Below are 20,312 nucleotides of genomic sequence, written 5' to 3' on the forward strand. Positions count from 1 at the left end.
TCACATAAAAATCGTAAATTTATTGAACATGTACTCACTCATCTTTTTTTTGCTAAATTTCAATTTACAGCACGCTAAATTAGAAATCTAATCTGAATAAATGACGAGATAAATTCCAGTTTATTTTATCAGTTCAACATTATTTGCACATTTGATTGCAAAACAATTTTATTACCCTTCTTTATCTAACAGGCAACGCAGGTCAACAGTTATTGTATCAAAACTTTTAGGCGAAGCGTTGTGAGCGATTCTATTATATAACTGGAATTTCTTTTTCACCCGAGAAAATGTAAATTTTTTTTCCGAGGTGGACACGACGTTCTTCCGAAGTTCAGCGGAGGAGAGAAAATGACTATTTTCTCACCTCCGCTGAAACTTCAAAGGTCTTTGGTGTGAAAAAAGCCGGGAAAAAGATGGAAATTGCATTTTCCCGTTGACTCTTGTGGCTAGTCACAAACAACACCCTCGAAATGCAATTTTCAACTTTTTTTTTCCATCGTTAAACAACTCTTGAAAATGACCTCAAAACCTCAAAAAAGCGAAAAAAAAAACGAAAGAAAGCACGGCAGAGTAAAATAAACCAGGCAGGAGCGGTTCATTTTCGAAACGTCAAATAAGGGACCTAATACATGGGATGAAAATGAATTCAAATGAACACTGACATAAAGTGAAAAATCTTATTCGCAAAATATCAAGGGCTACTAGATTATTCAGGTCCCTAGTCAAACAAGCGCTCCTGCCTGGTTAACTTTACACTGTCGTGAAGAAAGGGATAAAATTTCGTCGACTTGGGGTGGACTTCCGCTAAAGTCGCTCCAACCCTTTGCAGTGAAACTTATCCAAGGGTGTTTTTACATGTTATGGTACTACAGAGGCTAGGCTCTCTCGCCATACATACCATGTCGCGACTTATGTCACTGCAGCTGGTCAGGGACTTGGGAAAATCACCTATTTTTTCACCTAAAATGATTGATATCACCAACAGGTCAACATGGACCTGGTGGTGTGTATACTCAAAATGTGCGTCTCTTCAAGACCTACAAGGATAGCTAAAAAAGGTTTTTTCCAAAATGGGCTCACTCGACTAATCGCGATAAAACGATTTTAGGCCCCTTTTGGCCCTTACTTCATAACCTCGAGCGCCGACAACAAAATAAAGTTCACCAAACGTAGTACCACGTTTTACTCGCAACAGTTCAACGAATCGAATGAGCTATAAGTCAATAATATCCGTGACCCCTTGTCCCAAAGTTGTTCGATGTTTTGGCGATATCACTCTTAATATTACCTTAGATATTTTTGAAGGTCTGAAAACTGTTTATTAGTTTGGTTTATGAAAGTTATTTACGTAACGATTGAGTAGGCCGAAAGAGTTACGTATTAAGTTCTTCCAAGAGTTTCCGACCAGAACTTAGTTCCACGACATCAAAGTATCTCCATATTGGCATAGCTGAAGGCTTTTCTTTAGTGCCTCGAAGAGTAAAACCTAATTTAAGTCTCAGATTCAGTTTAGAGAAAAGAGCTACATTTGTGGCATCGATCAGTCGGTGTCGTAAGCTATTATTACTTTTGTTACTTTTACATTCAACATTATGTCCACACTCCATCAAGAGGTAACAAAATGCTAATATCACTATCAAGAAAATGAGCAACGTTCGCAACGTTCCACTGCTGGTTTGTCTTTATATCCCTTTTTTTCGTTCCACTGGCCAATTATTGGCACAGAAGAATTGTAATTGACTTTTTATGTGTGAACGGTATTAGAAACATCCGAAACCAATTTAATTAACAATGTTTGTGTTACGTTTATTGGATCCACAAATATTTTCGTTCAGACTTGAAATTGATTTATTATTCACACGAGAAACGTCTGTGCTAATATATTATACTTCATCTGATTATATCCACATAGATCAACCGAAGTGGAGTTTGATTTTTCCCTTGTGTATCAGCAAAATTGTTTCGTCTTCCAATTTTTTGTTTGCGTAGGTGTAGGATAATATTTCAAGTCTGGTTCGATTGGAGGTGTCAAAGTTCTGTAATAAAAAAAATTAATTAATTAATTGCTTCGAAAGCAACAACAAACGGCGGTAATAGTACCAACTGATCGTCTTTTTTGGCGAATTGAAACCTTCGAAATCGAACTATTGAAATGTTCAGTTAGAAAATCCTTAAAGAGTAAAGGTGACGCGAGTCCTTATGTCTTCACTTGCAAAGTATATGCTATTATGATATCACTATTGGTGATGATGCATTCTACACTGATAGAAAAGTTAACGCGCTGGACGTATACTATACGTAGGGGACGTGTAAATTGGGTGCCAGACAGCTATTTTGGGATGACAGATGATTACTCTGGCACTACCTAACTTCCATCGGATTTTTCGATGGATTTGGGTTATTTTCGATATAGGTGAGGTGTTCCAAGGTTGGTTCCTAAATTTTGGGATGACAGATGATTCCTCCGGCACTTCCTAACTTCCATAGGATTTTTTGATGGATTTGGGTTATTTTCGATATAGTGAGGTGTTCCAAGGTTGGTTCCTAAATTTTGGGATGACAGATGATTCCTCTGGCACTACCTAACTTTCATCGGATTTTTCGATGGTTTTGGGTTATTTTCGATATAGGTGAGGTGTTCCAAGGTTGGTTCCTAAATTTTGGGATGACAGATGATTCCTCTGGCACTACCTAACTTCCATCGGATTTTTCGATGGATTTGGGTTATTTTCGATATAGGTGAGGTGTTCCAAGGTTGGTTCCTAAATTTTGGGATGACAGATGATTCCTCCGGCACTTCCTAACTTTCATCGGATTTTTCGATGGTTTTGGGTTATATTCGATATAGTGAGGTGTTCCAAGTTTGGTTCCTAAATTTCGGGATGACAGATGATTCCTCTGGCACTACCTAACTTCCATCGGATTTTTCGATGGATTTGGGTTATTTTCGATATAGGTGAGGTGTTCCAAGGTTGGTTCCTAAATTTTGGGATGACAGATGATTCCTCTGGCACTTCCTAACTTCCATTGGATTTTTCGATGGATTTGGGTTATTTTCGATATAGGTGAGGTGTTCCAAGGTTGGTTCCTAAATTTTGGGATGACAGATGATTCCTCTGGCACTACCTAACTTTCATCGGATTTTTCGATGGTTTTGGGTTATTTTAGATATAGGTGAGGTGTTCCAAGGTTGGTTCCTAAATTTTGGGATGACAGATGATTCCTCCGGCACTTCCTAACTTCCATAGGATTTTTTGATGGATTTGGGTTATTTTCGATATAGTGAGGTGTTCCAAGGTTGGTTCCTAAATTTTGGGATGACAGATGATTCCTCTGGCACTTCCTAACTTCCATTGGATTTTTCGATGGATTTGGGTTATTTTCGATATAGGTGAGGTGTTCCAAGGTTGGTTCCTAAATTTTGGGATGACAGATGATTCCTCCGGCACTTCCTAACTTTCATCGGATTTTTCGATGGATTTGGGTTATTTTCGATATAGGTGAGGTGTTCCAAGGTTGGTTCCTAAATTTCGGGATGACAGATGATTCCTCTGGCACTACCTAACTTCCATTGGATTTTTCGATGGATTTGGGTTATTTTCGATATAGGTGAGGTGTTCCAAGGTTGGTTCCTAAATTTTGGGATGACAGATGATTCCTCTGGCACTTCCTAACTTCCATCGGATTTTTCGATGGATTTGGGTTATTTTCGATATAGGTGAGGTGTTCCAAGGTTGGTTCCTAAATTTTGGGATGACAGATGATTCCTCTGGCACTTCCTAACTTCCATCGGATTTTTTGATGGATTTGGGTTATTTTCGGCATGAGTGAGGTGTTCCAAGATTGGTTTCTAGATTTTGGGATTCAGACTAATATCTCTAGAATTTTTTAATTTTCATAAGGTTTTTTGATGTTGTCGAAATGACATACTTACAAAAGTGGTGACATCAGTCAAAAAACCCTTGAAGGGTAAATGTGACGTAAGTCCTTTATCTTACTTACAAAATAACTGATATCGCTGAGGGTGACGCATTGTGCCTCGTACGCAAAACTTTTATCAACAAAAATTGACTCAAAAAATTTGTGAAAGAAAATTTTACAACAAGAAATTTACGTCACAAGTGGCAGATGTTGAGTAACGTATTGTTATGAAAATGGTTGAAAAATTGTACTGAAAGAATTTAAACGAAAGAAAACCGAATGATCTGCGACTTGTGACGCAAATTTTTTGTTGTAAAATTTTCTTTCACAAATTTTTTGAGTCAAATTTTTGTTGATAAAACTTTTGCGTACGACGCACAATGCGTCAACCTCAGCGATATCAGTTATTTTGTAAGTAAGATAAAGGACTTGCGTCACATTTACCCTTCAAGGGTTTTTTGACTGATTACAACGTACCGGTCGAAAAAAAATATGAATTTTTGATTGTCAATACTAATCATGTCAAAAATTCAGGACTAGTTCAATGATATACAAGTTCTTCAACTAAAGAAGCTACCCATCAGCTTAGCTTTTAACGAAGCTTTTAACTGTTTTCATTGGCATTAAATTTTAATGTGAGAATAATCTGTAAATTGACATGCTTAGTGGAGAAGACATTTCGCGTAGAGAATTAAATGATTATAAAATACAGGATGTCGTTGTCATTCTACCCTTTTAGTTTTCCAAGTGGAATTTATTTCCAAATTGAAATTGACATCGACTTTCCTGCATTAATCTTTTTTTAAATGTTCGTTGATGGGAGCGGAGTGTTACTTTTAAATGTTGTTGTACCTTATATAGAGTCACTTGATGTATTCATGTCTTTTTCAAGGATCAGCACTATAAAGTCATATACTAGTAATTTCATCACTAAACATTTATTTAGACTGTGTACGTATGACAAATGACAAGTAGTATCCATTGCAAAATGATTGTGTATAAACAACTGCCCACACAACGTACTCACAAGACAGATGTGAACGTGAACTTAGTGTTATATATGTCATTGTAAAGTTCTAAAACACATTCTGATTATGGAATTACCTAATGTTGTGTATGTGTGTCTGGGAAACGTGCGATTATCTTTTCACCTTTTTGAAATCCGACACATTTTCTGTTTCTATGTCACTTGAGTTTTTGATTTATCCATGCAAACCACAAAATCGAAAAAGTGTCAAAATTTCAAAATTCCTTGCGTCTACCAAAAACATATCAAGAACGCTATTTGGGCCAAGGGTCGATATGTTAATGAAATCGTTTCCATGACATCTCACGAAAAATTCAAGAATTTCACGATGTGACATTTTCGTGCTCTTCGTGAAAGTCATTACACAAAAATTGACCCTGTTTGTGCCAAAACTACCCCCATAGCTCGAAAACCGTCGGCAGTTCAGCCACTGACAAACAATATTTTTTCGCATTACCTGTGGCAGATAATATTTTCAAAAAGATTACCTACTGATGGTAATGGTAGGAAATGGAAAAGTTATCTGCCACAGATAACGTCACAGAAATGTATTACCTGTGATTGGTAATGTGCCCCAAAATGTCCTGTAAGTAGGCAATTTGTCAATTTGTCAATGTTATATGTCACAGGTAAAGTGCATTATATGTGGTAGGTGTAATCCACATTGGCCGTCATAGGTAATGTTCCAGCTTATAACGACAATAAGCCATGTAAAGTCGTGTACTGACAACGCTCTAGATTGGTGATCTGAAGGTTGTTGGATCGAACCCCGGCGCGTGCAACATTTTTTTAATTTTATTTGGCACATCACAGATAACGTTTCACATTACTTGTCACAGATAATGTAACGAAATTACAATACCTGAAGACGCACATTACCTGTGTCCGCTGTTAAATTTTTTTTTTGGGAGTGAGCTTTCCGCCCAAACTTTCCATAAATTATGTACAGTCGAGACATCCTCTGCGCCTTTCATGGACACAAGTTGTTCGGTGGCTATTTAGACTAAATTGTAAAAAATCCTCTTCTTGCAGCTCGTTTTAAAAATGTTTTATATTTTCTGCAAACAATAATTTCAAGAGGGTGGATTAGCTTTCACTTTTTTCAAATCACAACGCAACAATTTTCGTCGTTTTGTCATCCTTTTGCTTCCGTTTAAGTCTGATTTCACATCAATTTTGTTGTATGATGAATCTGTATATTAAAGGTTCAAGTGATGAAATTTGAGCCAATAAAATTGGCAAGCAATATCGAATATCGACAACATTTTAAATTTGTTTTGGGATGATACAACAATTTAAGGTTCGTATAGAAGGATGATGTAAGTGAGGGAGGCACGTTTCCTGTAAAAAGAAACATTTCGCTTATAGAAGTGATATTATGCGAGGGGGAAACCACTGGCCAAAACGGCAAATCAATTTCTAATTCCTTTCAATTCCGTTTAATTACCTCAATTACCAGAGCAACTCGTCTAATTGCCGGAATCGCTCTACTTCCTTTCAATTCATTTCAATTCCGTTCAATTCCTTTTAATTCCTGTCAATTCCAAGCGTGGAATCCCAAACTCATAGTGCAGACAATGCTATGTGAACTTTGAAGAGACACGAATTTTTCGTTTTGAAAAATGTAAAATACCTCCGTGTTGTCTCGGTTCATTTTTCTTTTCTTTAATAAATCTTCCTGTATGTCGCAATTGTTGTTGAATTTATCCTAACTAAGCGGCGCAAATTTTTTTGCCATTTATTTAAAAAGAAGTGGTTGGAAATGACGTGAAAATATAAATAAAAAAAAGCTTTTCGTCACCTGCTTATTGTCTGTTTGTAAATTACATCGTTAAACCTTGACGAGATACTTCGCACTCACAATGTCTTTTTAGCATAATTTAATCTAAATAAAATTAGAATCATTTTTTTCTCTCTCGCTGCTTTTGTTATATTTCGGTCGATAATACGACGCAGTGTATGATAATGTAATGTACACACAGTCGGATGTTCGGTATTATAAATATATGTTTGCATATCTAGAATCGACTCCCTTGCTTAAAATGTTAAACATTTTGTTCGTAAATGAGCCATAATGTCTCCGGTTGTGTTTATGTCTATATACCACTGATGCCACAAATTTTTTTGTTGTTGTCTTAATAGCAAAAAAAAAACTTTTCTTTTGATAGGTCGCACTTGGAAGGAGAGTCGGTCTTTACAGATTCTGTGGCGACATTGGACGTGGAAATTTTTCACGAGTTAAATTAGCAATTCATCAACTCACAAGAGGTAATATCTTTTTATGTTTAAACATTAAAAACTCGGTTGGGTCATATATTTTGCTTTATATAATTCTACGAAATTTTTTTTTGTTGCGTCCCTCATTGGACATTATCGTGTTTACTTATGCCCTGCTGATTTCATGTGCAAATGTAATAACAATTCCATTTTATTTGGACACTTTCTCATAGATAAAGTAGCAATAAAAGTTGTGGATAGAGGACGATTAGATACCCGTGCGTTGCGTATGCTCTCTAGGGAGGTAACTACATTAGAATGTGTACATCATCCAAATATATTGAGGTGAGTTGTCGTAAATTTTGTTTTTAATTCAATTTCCGCGATTTAGTACTCATCGTTGTAAATGGAAAAGAGTTGAATTTTGCAGGAAGTTGATTCTTTAGCGACTTCCTGACATGAACACAATTAATTAATGACACCAAGTTCAAACGAATTACATTTTCATTTGAGATGTATTAGGAGCAATAATTACCCGACCTTGGACGCAAACCTATCGACATAAATTCAATCTAGCGTCGATCGGTAAATGATACATTTTTCAGACAAACTTTCTTTGGAGGGGAACCAATATGCCGTTAATGAGCATCGTGATGACTATGTTGATTCCAATAAATTTACAGGCCTCTTAACTTTTGAGTGAGTCCTGTCCACTAGGGCGTATCGAATTTTTAGAATTTTAAGGGCCGCGATAGCCTGTGTACACCGAATTCTTAAATATTTTGTAAAAAAGTTCAGCTACTGTTATGGAATATTATGTGCACTTACTGGCCAAGGTTACCTCGACTCAGCAACACCGGTTACATTGTCTGCAATGGCTTCGTGGGCGTCGTGGGTACACTTAAAAAGTCCATTCAAAAATGTTGAAAAAGTGGTTTCGGATGGATCGCCGACCGGGACAATGCCTAGTGTACTGGTAGTACTCGACCTCCTCTACAACCTCATGCCAAAAGCTAAACTTAATAATTTGTCTCTCAGGAAATAAAAGTCAAAAACCAAAATGTCGAACTTTCGATGTCAGAAAACCTCGACAGACACACCTTTTGGACCATCGGTTTCTTTGGCAGTTTTGTAGAGTTTTTAACGCTCTACATCCTGCTAGAACATTGTTTTCAAAAATACTCTTAACTTTCCGAGTTATGACCATTTGAAAGTTAAAGTCGTCCGGTGGGACTTCTTCCCGGGCACCTTCGGATCCATCAACCATATGCCTGGACTTGGTTGGTTGGTTTTATTTATGAGCATATTCGTAATTACATATCAAAGGGAATGCCTGGACTTAGTTTTCAATGATCTACGTTTTCCGCACACAGGCTATCGCGACCCTTAAAATTCTCAAAATTCGATACGCCCTACTGTCCACAGGTGTAAATCACGAAAACCGTATTTTCATACCTAGGACCCAAAAAGTGCGTGTTCGATTCCAGACCTCGTCTTCGGCTCTGTCTGGAAACCTCTCACACGCTAAAAAAGACTTTTTGTTCGTGGTACGAAATATACTATTTCGTCCGAGCTCAGTGTATTATTGCTCTTAACATTAACTGAACTACGTGGGTTAACAAAGCAATCAAAAACATTTTTTTGCTTTTGTAGCATTTTGGTTCAGGATGTAGAGGAAAACCATGAACGAATGAAAAACTTGGAAAACCCTTTCTTCAAAAGAATTTTGATATTTTCAACCCACGAAATCTTTTTTTTTCTTTTCGAGTGGTAACATCGTTGAGAGTTGAAAACTTTTATATTTCAACTACTCAACGAAACAGTATCCAACTCGACGTATATTCAGCGATACAACGGATGACCGTATTATACAGTTGTGCTCTTGAAAATTATATTTTTCCATGGCTTTTCTCTCTATATAATACTTCTTAAGCCGGCACAACTATGCCATTATTTCCATTGACATGGGGTAGTGGACATTGCAAGGGACATTGCTTGTTTCGACAAAAAAAAAATGTTGAATCGATTTTCATGTTTGATTTTTCTCGTTTCTCGTATGCATCCAGATTGTTTGAGGTTGTCGAAACATTGGGACGAGTTCATTTAGTTACAGAATGGATAAGGGGCGGTGAACTGTACAACAGGATAACTCAAGGTGGTCCATTGACAGAGTCACATGCGGCTCCATTATACAAACAATTGTTATTAGCTGTTAAACATATGGTGAGACTGGTCATTCATGACTGAGATACAGTGGAAGTCAGTGAAATTTAGACATGAATTTGTTTCGGCTGTTTCTCAGCTGATACAACTCATACAAACAAGAGAGTTTGTACGTCTTTACCATATAAAGAAAGACGTATGATAAGTCTTGATGGTATAAGTGGCCCAGCTGAAAAACAACTATTGCAAATTAATGTCTAAATTTCACTGGCGTCCACTGTAATACACAGAAAAAACATTGATTTACATAATTAATTAACGTAAATTCCGTATTTCTTCTTGAATCTTGCAGCACTCATTGGGATTCGTACACAGAGATATCAAAGCGGAAAATGTAATCAAAACAGAATTAAAAAAATTTTCTTTGAAAAGCAATTTGCAATAATGGATTTTCCTTTTCCTCTTAGGTATTAATGGTTACCGAAGATAGAATTAAACTTGCCGACTTTGGATTTAGCACTCAGTTAATAAATGGTAAATATAATGGTCTTTCAATAATTACAATTTTATGAGAAATGCTGTGCAGAAAGAAGATAAAGAAAATCTCATTAAAGTTTAATTTCGAGTGTAGAGAACTATAGTCGGATCATTTTCAATTTGCCTTCACTTTGGCTATACCATCGAAACAAAGTTTCAAAATATTGTACTGATGATACGTACCGATAAAGCTTTGCTGAGTGTTAGTTTGCACATCTTTTAATAGTCAAGTGCTCAAGACCAGGAGGACACTGTTTCTGCAAAAGATGTGTACATAACGTCCATAAATCTGATGTTTGAAAATAGATTCCGTTTGTTGCCGTTGCTAGTTTAGAGCGCCACTTCGGTTTATTTGTTTGTTTGTTCAGTGACCTAAATAATCACCTCTTACTGCCAATAACAAGTTCAGTCTAAATCACGCCTCGAAGTATGCATTGCATTCGGGGCTTAATTGATATTCCGCCTAAATGTAGTCTAGGCATACAAATTCACCTTATTTGGGTTGCATCATTCTGTGTGTGCATTTATGCAGTGACCAAACACACACTGCAACACCACCAGCTTAACGTGACTTTTGAATCACGTCTCGAAGTATGCAAATAAGCTCTGATGAAAGTTAGGTGCTTAATATTCCGCCTAAATGTAGGCTGGGCACACAAATTCATTCTTCATTCTATTTGCGTTACGTCATTCTGTGTGTGCATCGATGGAGCGACCGAACACACACTGTAATTGCCCAGATTATGAAGCTTGTGCGCATTATTGATTCATTTAGAGCTGACTTGCGAGGCCCTAACCTGCTACAGACAGTTGTCATCTGTTATCGACAACGGCAACAAGAATAAACGACAAGCTCTGACTCATGTTATATAGCAAAGAGCATGTTCAAAAAAATGAAGTAAAAGATTTGACATCAATCTTTTGGAAATAATTCGATCTTTGAAGTAGTAGTTTGTACAGTAAAACTGTTAATTCACGCCGTAAGTGCGGTCGAAATTCAAAATGGAACGTGCGGAGGTCTTTCTAACGTAGCGTCATTTTCATACAACGAAGCTTTGAAATGTACTTTTCGGTTCACTTTTTCATCGAATCGTTCACTTAAAATTCAAATTTTAGGCACACTTACGGCGTGAATATGCTTGCTGTCTGTGACAGCACTGGACTATATTGCCATCTAATTAATTTAACTTTAGATGGGGTTGATTCACTTAAAACTTTTGAGAATTTTTCAATATCGAAAATTGAACAGTGCTCAGTGTTCGTTGTATCGCTTTTCTCCTCGTTTTAAACGAACATGCCTTGCCATATTTTCCGACATAATATTTTCATCGTTCGAAAGTTTGTGAAAGAATCCTTATCCTTCGCTGCACAATTTTTCGTTTCTAATTTAGCTTTGCTGCACTGACACTGTTCCTTATTATAAAACAGGTGCTCAGCAACACTTAGACACTTTTTGTGGTTCGCCACCGTATGCCGCACCGGAATTGTTCAGCGATGACCATTACATTGGTGGACCAGTCGATGTGTGGGCATTGGGTGTTTTAGTTTACTTTATGATCGTTGGTAATATGCCATTCCGAGCGCCTACCGTGCCAGCATTACGAACAGCCGTACTGTCCGGTGACTTTTCCCTGCCATCTCATTTGAGTTTACCTTGCATTCGGCTCATACGTAAGTGATAAAGTGAAATGGAAAATCGATTTGCTTCACAACGAAATATTCCTTTCAGAACGCATACTAGTCCATACACCGTCTCGTCGACCGACAATCGATCAACTTTTAGCTAGTCAATGGGTTAATCATAATCATTTGCCGATTGACATAACCCAACCGAAGCAACAAAAAAAATCTTGGTTTTCGCGTCGACGAAAACTTACGCACGAACGACACATTGAAATGAGTAATCTGGCGCCCATCCAATGTAGCACAAAACGTGCCAGCAGTATTTATGCCGAAAATTTCTTAAATCCCATTGATATGCCAAATATAGAAGAATTGACAATAAGTCAACCGAATGTCACGAGGTCACATCGCCGGTCCATATTCAGCGGAACATTGAAAAAGAAAATCGGACCGATGGAGGATGGTGGCGAGAAGGGGAATATGTTCAATCGGAAAAATAGTTTAGAAATCAAAACGGTTGAAAGTGACCAACTGAACGGAACGAACGGTCCACGCCGTCAGCCCAGCACGGATTGTAATAATCCATTCGATGAAGAGCAAGGAAATTTCATCATGGCACCAACATTCACCGATGACCTAACGCATTTACATCATTTGGAAGTCGAAGCGAGACTGCTGCTCGGTAAACTCGGTTTAACGAGTGAAATACTGTGTCGGTCTATTGAGAATGGACCGCGTAGCGAAGTGATCGGTATTTATCGCATTGTGATTCATCGACTGCAAAAGCAAATGTGGCAAACGAGACAAGCTGAGATTATTGCAAATGAAGAAGTAACCAGACCAAAGAGCAATCGAACTTGTGCCATACTTTAGTTTTCTATTTTGAATTATTTTCTTTTATTTCGGATTTTTTATGGACAAGTGTGTGTCTCTCCTCTATCTCTCTCTCTGTCCGACAACATTATTATATGAACATATTGAATGGTATGTGTCCTATTGAATTTGTGATTTTTATTTTATATTTTAGCGACGTAAATGAGTAGCCTGAAGAGCCCTCGTGTATATCAGTCGACGACGGTTTGAAATCTATGGCCATCCTACATCAGAAGAGAAATTACCATTCTCATACCAATTTGGTTTCGCTACTACTTAAGTGTCAATTCCACTCAACAAAAAGTACTCCGTGAGAGAGCCGTGAGAGAGCGAGCTGTCAAATAAACAAAGGAAAAATTGAAAAAAATCCAATTTTGTCTCTCACTTTTGTCTCGTTCTTTTTTGGTAATGCTTAGTTTCCTCTTACCAAAAAAAGTACTCCGTGTGAGAGACAAAATTGAATTTTTTTCAATTTTTCTTTGTTTATTTGACAGATTGCTCTCTCACGGCTCTCTAACGGCTCTCTCACGGAGTACTTTTTTTGAGTGGAATGGGCACTTAAGACGAAACTGACTGAGTCATATAAGGGATATCTTCACAAGAACCCTTCTAGTACTGAAAAAGTGCCATAACAATGACAATGGTAATTTTGATATAGGATTCATAACGTGATCTTACTGATATGCACATGGGGTCTTGGCGACCGTATAATGGTTTCGATTATTGTTTATAAACAAATGTGAACAATGAGATGTGTTCAATACATTTCAACGAACATTGATACTAAAAATTAGATTTTTAAGTAGAAAATTATGAAGTTTTTTCCTAATGTTTTGTACAACCAACAGCAACAATAAGTGTAGATCATAACAAAAATCAATTGCAAGTAAACCAAAATCGTTATACAAAAAATCTGTACTCTTAGGCGAATAATTAAATAATTACTTTCGGATATGGTCAGCACAATTCAATCAACAAATTGAATTCAATGGAGCATTTTGCTCTGTTTATATGGTTAATGTACAGTTAGAGAGCGATGACGTATTGCGGTAACGTATATAGTGTCAAAATTGACATTAGAACAAAAGAATTCTGTCAATTTTGACACTATACGTCGCTCTCTGAATGCCCCAGTTATACTTAAAACTAGGCAACCATTTCAAACTCTTGAAATGTACACAAAATGGTGGCATAGTACGTTGAATAGGTCAAAGATCTTAAAGAACCTTGGAATAGGTATCGGTGCATCCGTTGGTTCCAATGACATTTGTGGTTCCGCTGCAACCGCTTCGCACAAAAAAATTGAATAATGATGAAGGAATGGAACAATTTCGAAGTAATTTTTGTCTTTCATCGAGATTGTGCTAACGATATGTGGTGGACACCTATGGATTGGTCATTTGAACTCACGGGCTCCTAGATACTTGCTGAACCTATTACTGTAACTTTAAAGTTACTTTTTAAATTTTTTGTGAAGCGACTGCAGCGGAACCAAATATGTCATTTGGAATAACGAATCGGTGTTTCGAACTCAGGTCACCGAGACCCGTCCAATGGACCACCATTAGCGTGCAAGCCAGACTTCACAGAGAATAATTTCCGTTTTGAAGCCTTGCGTAGCGGTAAATGTTAATCAGACTGTGAGTAAATAAGTCGGCCATATGACCAATCAGACTTCCATTTCCAGACGAATGAATCACTCTTCTCATTTTCATACATCGATTACTTCCCCCCATTCTCAGCGCGTTTCAGTTGTACAGTACAACTTGTACGACATGTTCCAATTGTGTAATGATTGAGTAATGTGGCTTTTATAATTATGGTAGACCGGTCTGCAGTTTGCAATCACTAAAATGAAGTCGTTGAGAGCGAGCTCCATCTGGGTTTACTTTCTTAAAGTCACTTAATTCGTCTGTTTTGCTTGAACACATGGAAGTGAGTATTGGAAGTTCCTAAGATCCAGTAAATTATTTTCGTTTGAAAGGATATTTCTCGAGAGATCAAGAGAAGAATTTGGAATGATATTATGGCAGATCATAGTTTCGTTGACACATCAACATGATCTACTACCATTCAGAGTTCCCACGACCATATTCGTAAATGAAATTGTGATTTTTCAAATGAATGAAATAAAAGACATAAATTACTAGAAAGCAAAGAAATCTATTGTGTAAATTAGAAGTTTACTACTCAATCTCTGTTTACGTTTTAAACTCACTTTTAAGTAGCCTAATAGAAACAACCTTTATCAATCTAAAAATTGGGAACTGTCCTGTCCTTATTGTTCCACCTCTTTATTGACATTGGTGATTTTCCTCTTATAATGCAGCCAAAAGTTACATTTTTAAGTAAAACCAATTACAAATTTAAGGGAAAAAAAAGTTTGTTTTAAGATTAGTTAGGTTTTAAAAGGCGTTCGTCCTTTTATTGTTATATATAAAAAATTGCTTGGAACACGTTAATCACGCTACAAGCAAACGTGTTCTTGTCATCAGACATAAAACTTTATTTGAGTTTGAAAAAAGTATTAGAAAATTTGTAACAAAACAGAACATTGTCGCAACGTAAAACTAAAACTCCTATGTGTCCCACACACTGTCACAGCACTGTAAATTACATGAACAATTACGGAAAAATATTCCCCGAAATGTTTCCATTTTCTGTTTTAACATTTAAAATTCGTTGGTGCTGTTTGAGTGCAGAACTTCAATTTAAACTTTAGTTATACACCAGATCAACCATTTTTGTTTAAACGTCTGGTGTGTTGTTACCAGATGTGAAATCCTTCTAGCGGTACCAAAGGTTTTTCCCAGGAACGAAATATTTAAAAGAAAATGTAGAAAAATCTACGAATACGCACAGTTGTTACATGAAATACATTCCATTGTACTGTTTAGGTTTTGAATGAAATGAAAAGTTTATCAGTTAAAAAGTGAATGTGTTACGTAATTTATACATAAGATACCCGCCATTCGATTATAATATTGCTGTGTAAAATGTCTAAAATGTTATGTTATGTTTTGACGGTTCCTAATATTTTAACAGATTTTATCGATTAAAATTTTTTAGCTTTAGAACAGATATTACCTTATTGGAGGCGATTGATTGTAAACCAAATAAAAGTAAAACTAAAAATTAAAATCATTGTTTGAATTGTATGCAAACGGCAATTGGATCTTTCAGTTAAGCGGAAAGCACACGAGCAATTTTGCATTGATGGGAACCAACAATTATGCTGCGTTTTGGTGTTAAGGCCCGTCATTGGGAAATGACAGGACAGTTTCCCGAAAATGTATGGAAAATTTTATCACAAAAATTCACCGAAAAGATTCAAAGAAACTCACCTCTTATGCTTTCCATTGTATTCGGTCATGGTCTCTTTAGGTCGCCAAGGCATATTTGAACACTAAACACTTTTTACTCGATGAAAAAACAAAAAGTTTTTTTTTTGTCGCGACAAAAACACAGAAAATATTTCGACACAACTGTGACACTCCGCTATTATAAGTACTAGAATGAATGTTTGCTGTGTTCACTTCGGCGGTAAAATATTTTCATTCAAAAAATTGTCGGACCCTTCAACGATGGTAGACATTTATTAAAATTGTAACCTCTCCCACTTCTTTAGTAAGTTAACAAGACTTCGCTGAGTCTAATTATGCCACCTCTTCGAATAAAAATATCGGCTGAGGTCGAATAATTCTCCGCTGAGCTTTAACAAACCTCTAATGAGCTCTAATAATTCTCCGCTAGGCTTCAGTAAGAGTCCGTCAGACCTTAGCACGTAGTAGTAAGGCAATGAAGCTAAGCGAACACTCAATAAGCATCAGCGGTTACCTGATAATTGTTGCTATGATTTAATAAGACTCCACTTAGCTTTGGCAGATCTCCGCTGAGTGTCCGATTAGCTCCATTAAGCCTTCCTGCAACTTTCTTAAGCCTAACGGACACTTCCTGAAGCCTAGCGGAGAATTATTAGAGCTCAGCGGAGGTTTGTTAAAGCTCAGCGAAGAATTATTAGAGCTCAGCGGAGAATTATTCGACCTCAGCCGATATTTTTATTCAAAGAGGTGGTATAATTAGACTTCGCGAAGTCTTCTTAGCTAACTAAAGAGAAACGAACATTTATTTACGCACAGTGCAGTCTTACGAGAGGCTAAATTTTTAATAAATGCTCTCCCATCGTTGAGAGAATGTCCGCTGAGCTATCGTAAAGCTTTAAAAAATGGTCGATGAGCATTATTAAATGTATACGCTACCCTTTGTCAACCGTTTGATGATTGTTTTTAAATGTCCGACACTTTTTTGAATGAAAATATTTTACCGCCGAAATGAACACAGCAAACATTGATTCTAGTACTTATAGTAGCGGAGTGTCACAGTTGTGTCGAAATATTTTCTGTGTTTTTGTCGCGACAAAGCAAAAAAAAACTTTTTGTTTTTGCATCGAGTAAAAAGTGTTTTAGTGTTCAAATATGCCTTGGCGACCTAAAAAGACTATGCCCGAATACAATGGAAAGTATCAGAGGTGAGCTTCTTTGAATTTTTTCGGTGAATTTTTGTGATAAAATTTTCCATACATTTTCGGGAAACTGTCCTGTCATTTCCCAATGACGGGCCTTAAGGAATGTCGCACCGCGTCATTCACAATAATTCACAAAGTGACATCTTCCTTATACAAAATGTGTCAAAATGTGAATTATTGTGAATGACGCGGCGCGAGATTCCTAGCAATCTGCACATTTTAATTCAATATTCACCACAGGCTAAACAATTGAAAACGCGTAATAATTGTCAATCCCATCAACGCAAAATTGCTCGTGTACTTACGGCCTAAGGCTGATAATTCGAAATATTTTGTGTTGCTGACCATATCACTACTGCGCTGAAGGGTTTCGCAATTTCAAAATCAGCTTCAGACAACATTTTAAACATTCCCTGAGTCGAAATCAGCAGCGAAATCAACTTCATAGATCTGTTGACACTTGAAATGCACCGTAGATGACATCAATTTTAGATGAAACCATAGAGGTAGACTACCTAGAGGAATTATGACCGAAATTCATTGAAAAATTATATCACACACACCATTATACGAAAACGTCAACTTTGCTTTGCTTTTGACATTATGAGTCCCTTTACTTTTGACATTAAGAGTCCCGTGTACTGTCTGTACACGGAGCTGTCACGTACACATTCAAATATATGATTTTTCATTTTAATTTGTCAGTTTGTTCTATTGAGGGGGGCCTTGGATGAAACAGCAAAGATCACGAGCTGTCATCCAATTTTTCAGAAATATCAGAATGTATCACATTGTGTGTAAACGTCATTAAATGAGTCCATAACCACCTTATTTGACATAATTTGTAACTTTATTTCGGTTAAAATTGGAAATAAAAAACTGCCTCAAAAATCTTTCGAGTAGGTCGACTTACCCACATATTTGACATGGTAAAGAATACAAGCCAGATAGCGAATAGGGCAAGTATGGTATTTTTGGAAAGGTGAGATCCTCGGCTATGAGATGTAGTAGCAATTGAAGCTCTACTCAGCAGTGGATGAGTTAGACATGACCAGAAAGCTTCCCGATGGTGAAAAAATTAAGTGAAAGTTGTCCACACTCACAAAGTAAAAATGTTAAATTTCTTGTTAGTGCATATAATTGTTCGGTAAACCAGAGACAACCAGTAGATAGCAATTAATTTCATTTTTAATTGAACTTTCCATACATTTCCATTAAAAAAGTCTCAGGAATGGTGGCATAAGAAAGTTTTTTTAGATTTATTGAAAAAAAATTAAAAAAAACGAGCCATCAGAACAGTCGGAGCGTTTGCTGCGACTGAGCCCCGTACAAACCCGTATATTTATTTATTTTTATTTATTTATTTATTTGTTTATAGATCAATAAACAGGTCTTTCAACCCAATAACATATCAATCTGTCACTAAAATAAATATAATAAAAAAAAAACAATAGAAAAAGATAAAGTATACAAACCAAACTTAGTACTAATCAAGTCGTGTAGGAATTACACATCTCTGCCTTAAACGGTCAGCTTAACCTTCAAGACACACCTTTTAAAAGCACTCGGTGACTGATCAAAAATGTTGCATTCGGAGAAGTATTTATCGTGGTTATCCTGCATTCTGTGCAGGGGCTCGTTTTGCACTATGTTACTTGAATAATTCGGAGTGTAGAAAACAGGTCTGTTCATCCTCGTAGTTCTGCCATGATGATAATACGTAATGCTTTGATTCAAGGTTGTATCCATATACCCATGTATAATCTTGTGAAGTATGATCTCATCATTTATCAGTCTTCTTGCTGTCAGCGAAGTCATATTAAGTTGCCTTAGACGATCATCGTATTCCGTCTTATGCAAATTGAATTTGAAGAAGTACATCCTGGTGAATTTCCTTTGGACTCTCTCCACAACACTAACATGTTTTTCGTAGATAGGCGACCAAACAGCAGCACAATAATCAAGCCGACTTCTCACCAGCGAGTTATAGAGAGTTTTCATACTTTCCGGTTTCTTAAAGAACTTGCCACATCGGAAAATGAAACCTAACATCCGATACGCCTTACGCGTAACCTCACCGACATGTTCGACGAATGAGAGCTTACTATCAATAGTGACACCCAGGTCACGTTTAGTATTAACCCTGGGCACAACATCGCTTCCTATTTTATATCGATAATTAACTTTGTTCGATTCGGTCTTCCGTGTAATTGACATGACTGCACACTTCTTCACATTCAATCCCAGCTTGTTCTCCGTGCACCATCTGTGAAGGCGATCAATTTCAAGCTGAAAAACTTCGCTATCTCTAATTGACTCAATCTTACGAAGCAGTTTCAGATCGTCAGCAAAAGCAAAGGTATTTTCAATCACGGCCAGCAGATCGTTGACGTATAAGACAAAAAGAAATGGTCCTAATATTGATCCTTGTGGAACGCCAGAGGTTGGAGTAATCTTTCTCGATCGTCCACTGCCAATTACCACGAACTGCGAGCGATCCGTCAGGTAGGACTTGAACCACTGAATCAATGAGCTGCTAAATCCAAATGGAACGAGTTTTTCGAGTAAGCGACTGTGACTGATTTTGTCAAACGCTTTGGAGAAGTCTGTGTACAGGACATCAACTTGACCGCCATTAGCCATAGACTGCGATACTGCTGTTACAAATTCCATCAAGTTTGACTGCGTTGATCTTTTCGAAAAGAAACCATGTTGTGAACGATGAATCTCATTTTTCACTCGGGCAAAGAGCGCATTGTATATCAATCTCTCGAAAACCTTTGAAATAGCACATAATATAGATACAGCTCTATAATTCGTCACATCCTCCTTGTCTCCGTCTTTGAATATAGGTGAAATAAATCCCGTCTTCCATCTTCCTGGAAACACTCTATTTCTTATTGACAAGTTGAACAGAATAGACAGCGGTAGAGCTAACGACTCAGCTAGGTTCATATAAAACATCACAGGAACTCCATCTGGACTAGCGACTTTGTTTTTATCAAACGTTTTTAGCACGTTCTGGACATCCGCCTCAGAAAACTCAATATCAACTTGCTCAGCATCTATCACTGGGTCTTCGACATGCCGTGACCCAACCGAGTCGCTTTCCACGCCATCTCTCTGATATACCGATGTGAAAAAACTTGCAAAAAAATTACAGATCGTCATCCTGTCATTACTGACATCTTCACCATATCTCATGTTGCTCGTTAATGAATTCGTTTTTCTTAATGACTTGGTGAACGCAAAGAAGCACTTGGTATTATCTTTCAACTTACTTTCACAATCATCCGCATAGTTTACGAAACAGATCTTGATCTCCTTTTTTACTTGTTTACGCAGTCTCGAGAACACATTCCTATTAAACACACTGTCATCAGCGTTCAATCTCGCTTTAGCACTGGACTTCTTCTTAATCAGCTT

At 37.1% G+C, this 20,312-nt stretch overlaps 1 protein-coding gene across 3 annotated transcripts in view; it reads left to right on the plus strand.

Moving 5' to 3' along the window:
* The window catches only part of LOC119072734 (serine/threonine-protein kinase NIM1), a 42,960-nt gene extending 30,471 nt beyond the window's left edge, over window positions 1–12,489 (plus strand). For all 3 annotated transcript variants that reach the window (XM_037178010.1, XM_037178012.1, XM_037178011.1), the window contains 7 exons: window positions 7,117–7,216; window positions 7,399–7,510; window positions 9,232–9,388; window positions 9,681–9,722; window positions 9,796–9,862; window positions 11,294–11,536; window positions 11,595–12,489. In XM_037178010.1, coding sequence (XP_037033905.1) covers window positions 7,455–7,510; window positions 9,232–9,388; window positions 9,681–9,722; window positions 9,796–9,862; window positions 11,294–11,536; window positions 11,595–12,361 — 1,332 coding nt within the window. In that variant the 5' untranslated portion in view covers window positions 7,117–7,216; window positions 7,399–7,454 and the 3' untranslated portion in view covers window positions 12,362–12,489. The remainder of the gene's footprint in view (window positions 1–7,116; window positions 7,217–7,398; window positions 7,511–9,231; window positions 9,389–9,680; window positions 9,723–9,795; window positions 9,863–11,293; window positions 11,537–11,594) is intronic.
* The last annotated feature ends 7,823 nt before the right edge of the window (window positions 12,490–20,312 follow it).

The sequence above is a fragment of the Bradysia coprophila genome (genome assembly GCF_014529535.1).
Source record: "Bradysia coprophila strain Holo2 chromosome IV unlocalized genomic scaffold, BU_Bcop_v1 contig_84, whole genome shotgun sequence".
NCBI classification, from domain to species: Eukaryota; Metazoa; Arthropoda; class Insecta; order Diptera; family Sciaridae; genus Bradysia; species Bradysia coprophila.